This window comes from Nicotiana sylvestris, chromosome 1, assembly GCF_000393655.2.
Source record: "Nicotiana sylvestris chromosome 1, ASM39365v2, whole genome shotgun sequence".
Taxonomy (NCBI): Eukaryota; Viridiplantae; Streptophyta; class Magnoliopsida; order Solanales; family Solanaceae; genus Nicotiana; species Nicotiana sylvestris.
This window is the reverse complement of record NC_091057.1, coordinates 148,908,066-148,915,328: the sequence shown is the minus strand read 5'-3', so window position 1 is coordinate 148,915,328 and position 7,263 is coordinate 148,908,066. Positions and strand designations below refer to the sequence as shown.

The 7,263-nt window shown below is 34.6% G+C and overlaps 1 protein-coding gene across 1 annotated transcript; it reads left to right on the top strand.

Annotated features, from left to right (window-relative positions):
- Positions 1–402: 402 nt before the first annotated feature.
- Positions 403–5,526, top strand: LOC104228632 (uncharacterized). The gene is made up of 6 exons (XM_009781117.2): positions 403–518; positions 596–660; positions 799–830; positions 1,693–1,934; positions 4,896–5,132; positions 5,232–5,526. Exons 2-6 carry the CDS (start codon positions 608–610, stop codon positions 5,238–5,240), a joined length of 573 nt encoding a protein of 190 aa, XP_009779419.1. The 5' UTR covers positions 403–518; positions 596–607; the 3' UTR covers positions 5,241–5,526.
- The last annotated feature ends 1,737 nt before the right edge of the window (positions 5,527–7,263 follow it).

Sequence of the window (7,263 nt, the reverse complement as noted above, 5' to 3'; positions counted from 1 at the left end):
TAATTGTTTTTAAGCAAAACTCTTGATATACCCAATTCTTCAACTGCTTATTATTAATTCCAGCACTTTTATCCAAACGTGTAACTGTTTATTTTTTAAATCAGCTTCACCACTTAAAAGTGTTTTTCAGCACCTAATGCTTATCAGCTACTTAAATCAGCTAAGCCAAACGGGTCTAAAGTAAATCGGAGGAAGTATTAATTAGTGTGTCAAACTTTACATTTTCACATAACAATGTAAACTTTCGAACAAAGCTAACTTTAATTATATAGTTCAAGTTTTGGATTGGGCCGTGCTTAGCACGGTCTAACTACCACTAGTATGCATATAGATATTAGTAATATCAAGTATTTAGATACAAGGAGGACCAATTTAGCAATTTGGTAAAATTAACATTAGGCGCGACTCATTTACCTTACTCCGGATTCAAGCCGGGTCAAAATTCGCCCGGTCCTAAATCGAAGTAGAGTCTAGAATCCCCTAATTTCTCCTCTCCGTCGGCCCCAATTCTTCACGAGGTATTAACCCTTATATTCATCTGTATGTACTAGTATTTGTTTCCAGTTCATAAATACAAATTTGTGTTAACTTGCAGCATCTGACTTCAATGTTTAAGAACACGTTCCAATCTGGTTTTCTTTCCATCCTGTACAGCCTCGGGTATGTAATCCTTGTCTTTTTTTTTTTTTTGTGGATTGGTGTAATTGTTGTCTTGTTTATTTCCCAATTTATTTTGCACTTTTAGTTTTTTCACTTGAATTAAATATTAGCTCCTCTTTTTTGTTTTTTTTTTTCCAGGAGCAAGCCTCTGCAGATTTGGGATAAAGAAGGTAATATAAGCTAATACTATTTGAATTTCATTTATTTTCCAAGAACACCAGTAATTAGGATTTATGGATGAATATATGTGTTTTTGTGTTAACTTGTAGCAAGTGTTTTGGGTCTTTCTACAGAGATTTATTACTGTTTACCTTTTTCCTATTTATTCGAGCAATTGATTTGTCCCTAAATCATAAAATTTGCATTGTAGGGATTTTGTGATTTGTTTCTCAATGTAGGAAATTTTTATATACTTGAAGCGTTAATTCCATTGTGGTTTCCTCCTTTCTTTGTGCTTCTTAGTTTTTTATTTCCTGGTCATCCTCCTCTTTACCTTTGTTTTTTGTGTCTGCATTCTGGGGTTTTTTACCTAACAGAACACATTGTTTTCTAGTTACACCAAAGGTGCAATTGAAATAAAAAAGATCTCTTTATGCATTCAACGTCATCCTCACTGTCTTGGAACATTCTCCTATTCCGTTCGTTTGATATGCTCAAAAGAGACATCAGAGGGCCGTCTTCCATGCTTCCATCCTTTCATTAGCAATCCTCTATAATCTCCAACACATGACTGCTTCCTCCATTGTCCTCGGTAGCATCACGAGATATTGAACAATGAGAATACAAAGTCTCGCTCTAGTTTCTTTGCACATGCATGACGCACCACCAACCCACTATATCCTCAGTCTCTTTCTTAAATTGTCCGTAGTTAAAATGGAGTCATGCACTGCGAAAGAAAGAGGGCTACTTTCTTCAGAGACCTGTTGTTCCAATTCTTTTAACACCTCCGTCCTATCTCTTCTTTCCCAGCAAGGAAAATAGAAAGATATAACTGTATGCAGTATGCTTAACTCGTCTTTTTCCTGCGTGCAGTTGTCAATGGGCATGTCAAACGGCTGCAAGATGAAGATATCCAATCCAATGTCTTGGAAATTGTTGGGTCTAATGTCCAGCAAGCATACATAACGTGTCCTGCAGATCCTAATGCGACTCTTGGCATAAAGCTACCCTTCTTAGTCATGATAGTGAAGAATGTGAAGAAGTACTTCACATTTGAAATTCAGGTTTTAGATGATAAAAATGTCCGGAGAAGGTTTCGAGCTTCTAATTATCAAGTCTGTAAGTCTTTCCAGGAATATAGATTTGTTCCTGTGACTTATTTCTGTCATAATTTGATATGTGGTTTCACTTTAACTATATTCAGGAGAGATTTGCTGAGTGCTGTCTATTTATGATATTTGATAATCTTAGCACTTGAAAGAAGTAGTAGTGGAATAATTCTTTGTTTAATTGACACTTATTTGTTAGATGGAAACTACTACATGAACAGTGTCTTCCTTTTCTGTAAGAGCATATGTTTGATGGCATTTTTTTGCCTTAGAACAGTAGTGTAGTCATACATCAGACCTTTCTTATTGTTGTTATATGGTTTAGGGATTTTCCTAATAAACTGTGAATACACTCATTAACTTTAACAAAATGCAACGTGGAGGAAGTTAGCAACCTACGAAGTCCCCAAAACGATAGGAGAAAATCCCTGTTTCCTTGTTAAAATGTCAGAAATAGCAGCTTGGTCGCTTGATGGGGTTCTTTTTATGAAGTCTGTGTGGCAAATGTTGTTAAAAAGTTTGAGTAGAAGCTTGTTAGCTCACAGTAACCTCATTTTTATGATTGGCGCTTAAATTTGATTTTGACCACCTTGGTTAATTGCCTCATTATCCTTGTCTTAGAGTTCAGAAGGAAACATAAGGATGACATAGTTAGGTAGGATCCAGCACATGCACAGCCGCTTCTTGGTTTCAAACTTAACCAGGGATGGTGAATGGCCACAGGGATTGAACGACTAAGAAATGACATTAGAATGGAGAGTTTGGTTGTGGATATTGAGCAAAGGTGGCACCATGGCAGGGAAGGATAATAGAGATGTGAACTGGGGGGGGGGACTGGAAATCAACATCAACTGTGATGGAACTACAGATAAAGAGAGCCTATCTGGGGATCTGATTCTTGAAATATTGGACTTCAGGATTTCTTAAATTATGTTCTTCTTGGACAACATATCTTTATAATAAACTTTCCTGTTGAGGGGTATCCAGTTACTAGTGATGGTGCTTTGGCATTATTTTGTACCAAGAACAGTGGATGGTATCAGGTTGTGGGGATATTCTTCTTGATGGAAGTAGTCAATCCCGCTTGATAGAAGTGGGATTGTATTTGGCTGAGAGAATTTCATAATTGGTCTGAAATAATGAGAACGTGATCATCCTATATCTTGCTTTGGTTAAAATGCTATTTCATGCCTATGTTACGCAGGTTCTTAATTTTGCCCTGAGGCGTTGACAATTAACATACCAATCTCAAATGTTGTTCATAGTTAAAAGGTACTTCATTTGGACCATTCAAAATGCCCTAAATAAACTATTATATTGGGCTAGCTGGGTCCTTTACGTACCAATAGGCAGTATATGTGCCTTAGTCCATGTAAGGTAGTTTTTATGCCAAGAACTGCACAAACTACAACTGTTTCGGGCATGTCCCAAACACCTGTGATTCAAACAGTTTTGATAGCTCTATGCAGACTAAAAACATTAGAAACTGATGAAGGATGCAAATTGTTTTGGCCTACCAAAGTTTTCTATGGAGTATCATTACTCAGCTAGCAAAGTATTATGTGACTTAAGACATATCTAAATAACTACTCTAGCATCTGATCAAAATAAGATATGACATATGTAGTGGTGGCAAAATGGATAAAAGAAAATAGTTATCTACCCATATTCCATTAAAAAATGTGGGTTTTGATGATGAACTTTTTAAAAACGGGTCAAATATGGATAAGAACCATATTATCCACTTAGATAATGGATAACTAGTGGTTTAACTTTTACATTTGTAAAGCCTCAAATTGGGGGTTCCTCAAGTTTGGGAGATTAGGAATTCTCCCAAAAGTGATCATATTCAAGAAGCCATGTATAATATGGGATATCCCTATTATCTGGCGGTTAACCCATTTTTTATCCGTATTAAATATGGGTTGGATAATTTATCCGTTTTTCATTACTCGTTTTCGGCCTGTCCCATATCCGACCCAACCTGACCGTTCACCACCCGTAGACATATGCATGCCTGGAAATGATCAAGTATGAGACAATACAGGAAAGGTTTCCCTCCTCCTGCCTGTATTAGTGTTTAGTTAACCTTCTAAGTTTTCTGTCTTAATGTGATTTCCTTGATGAGTTATGAAGTCCGCTGAGCGCTTTGCTGCTTTCTAAGATTTGCAGTTTTGCACTTGCCTAGTAGTCCTTGCCAACACTTGTTCTGTTAGGTGAAAATCAAATTATGGACTAACTTGCTTAGTGTCTTATAGATAGCTTGTACTTGTAACGCCTGCATTTGCCTAGTGTTGTCTGTTGAATGAAGACCCATCTTATAGACTAATTTGTCTTTCAGTTATTATAGTATAACTAATTTCGTAGTCAAATAATCCCTTCTTTGAACTTTCCCTTTGGAGTACAGAGGTGACATGTGAACTAATTACCAAACCACTTTCTTCTGATCCAGTTTTAGATGGTGATGTATAATGCAAATGTCTAATATAAATTCTCTAGCTGTTGCTACATTCCTGTTTTGCTTGGAGGCACACCTCTTTTCCGTAACTGTTTTATGGAGCATCTTACTTATTTCACGTTACTATTTTGGCGGCATACAAATTGGTGCTGTTTGCAAAAGCTGAATCAGTGAGGACTGGATAATTAGTGCGCCAAAAACGAGAAAAAAAATGAGGGAAAAAAGCTACTAAAGTTTTTTGTCGTTCTTTGACCTTGAGATATTACAGTACTTTGACTCTAACTTTAAGGTTTCTTCACTGCGGAATAGACTTGGGTAATACTCAAGCTGTTGTATCATGTGCCATTGAAGCATAACCTACACTGGTTGGATGGTCCTGTCTGACACCTTTACTTTTAGGATCTAATTTTGTTTCTATTGGCGCCCTTCTTTTTGACAAACTATGTTAATGCTTAATTATTAAATTTCTTTAATGCTGGAGTTTGAAAAGTTCCACCTGCATGTTGCAGGCGGTCACACGAGTGAAACCCTATATTTGCACTATGCCGTTGAGATTGGATGAAGGATGGAATCAAATCCAGTTGAATCTTTCTGATTTGACCAGACGAGCTTATGGAACCAACTATGTCGAAACACTGCGAGTTCAGGTTCATGCAAATTGCAGGCTAAGGAGGATTTACTTTTCCGACCGTCTGTATTCAGAAGAGGAACTCCCACCAGAATTCAAACTTTACCTTCCAATGCAGGTGAAAGATACTCAGGACTTGCTTTGATTGTAGTGTTGGACTGCCATTATGACTTCTTTCGTCCTTTTTAGCCTAATGTTTGTTGTTTTCTTACTGTAGAAATCTTGAGGATTTTCTCTATAAACCAGCAGATAAGGCACTTTAGTTGTCTGACATTCGTCTTGGAGCTGGTGTATTAATCTTGAAGTGGAACAGTTTGATCTTGGAAATGTTGATGAGTGCACATGTTCACCAAGTTTCTTTTTATTACTTGAAGATATTAGAATTTTAGAGTTTGTTAGTGAATTGTTACACATGATGTTGTGGTTCAGGATTAGAAAGACTGGTGGATGTCTTTCTATCTGCTTTGCCTGGTTGCAGATCATTAGATGAATTATGTCTTGATTTTGTAAAAGCTTCATTGTTGTACTTTCTATGCTCCGGATTTATTTAGTGTTGATTTCGGAAAAACAAAAGTTCATTTGAAGCAGAAAATACACACGCTAATAATCCAAAGGGAAAAGGCAAGTATGAGATTCATCTTGTCTAGGAAAAAACGTACTACTCCTAAAACAGTTTCCTGGCTTTTCTTTGGACTTGCAGGATTGAATGCTTTTCACACTAAATTTTAGGACTCGTCGGGTGTTAATATTTGTGCAAAGCTTATACTCCATTCATGATATATATAAATTTAATTTATATAATATTTTAGTGATCGTAAAAGAATAAACATAAGTGGTTGAAAATAGCACAAATATCGCTACAAAATTAAAATATGGATATTTTAATAAATTAGCCTCCCGATACGCGCGTTGTACGTGTACTCAATCTCTATTAGCATACGATTATAAAAGATCATATAGTTATTATATTAAAAATTATGTTTGAGTTAAGTATTACTTAAAAGTTAAACAATAAAGTATAAGTTCTTAAAATTAATGATTGTTCATCACATTTAACTAGAACAATAAAAAAAGAAACTATATAGACGTTCCTGATCATCTCTATCTATATACTCAACTAACAATTTAACGTAGTTAATATAAATCACTATTGTAAAAGTAGAATAAAGTTCAATTAGATTAATTTACTTTTTTTTTTTTTTGAGTGAGCTTTTTCTCTGTCCAAGCTTGTAAGCACGCATCCAGATTTTGAGTCCCAATGTATTTGGAAGTTACCTTCTTATGTAAGCAAGAGTGTATGACTGAAATTGAATTGCTTACTGTTGATGACTTCGAAAGGACATGTATGTTAATATTATTTTAGGAGTCAATTAAAATTAGTTTATATGTGTATATAGTCAGTTCTCATTTTATTAAAAGTAAGTATGGTTTGATTAAAAATATTTTAATGGTTTATAATCTCTAATATACTTTTATAATAAAAACAAAATAATTTGTTTAAACAAGAAACTAAGTAATTTAGTTTTTCATATGTATTGTGAATTTATATATTTGGATTTAAAAATTTAAAAATGTTGAGAAAAGATTTTTATTATGTCACCAGGGTGACTTAGATAAAATAATTACTTTGCATCTAGCTAATAACTATAACGGTTTAATAAAGCACATGTATTTTTAAATTACTAATTATACAATTAAAGTTATATTTCAGAAATTTGGAAAAAAATATGTATAAATTCCTTACTTAACGTTTATATTACAGCTATCAAAATATTTCAAAATATACTATATAAGAATTTTGCTGCTTATTAGCACATTGGATTACATATAAGATAATTGTTAGTTTATATGAGTCCATCAAACTATAGAGTACCTGGTCCTCTATGAGTTTTTACTGAGAATATTAATGAAATAGTAAGTAAATGAGACAAGAGATTTTTACGTGGAAAAATCCCACACAAGGGGATAAAAAACCACAACCTACACTTGTAGGCTTTCAACTTCATTAACTTGTAAACACTCTATTACAAACCACTTTGTAATGACTCTATTACAAAGACTTCAACTCAACTAACTTGTGATACTCTTACCACAATCCACTTTGTCACTTACTAGTTACAAAGACTTTAACTTATGACTAACTCTAGTCACAACACAAACTCAGAAAGTTTATGGTTTTACACGGAGGTTCCTAAGCAACGCTTCTAGCTAAGCAATTTAGGAATTACAATAAGAACAATCACAAAGTT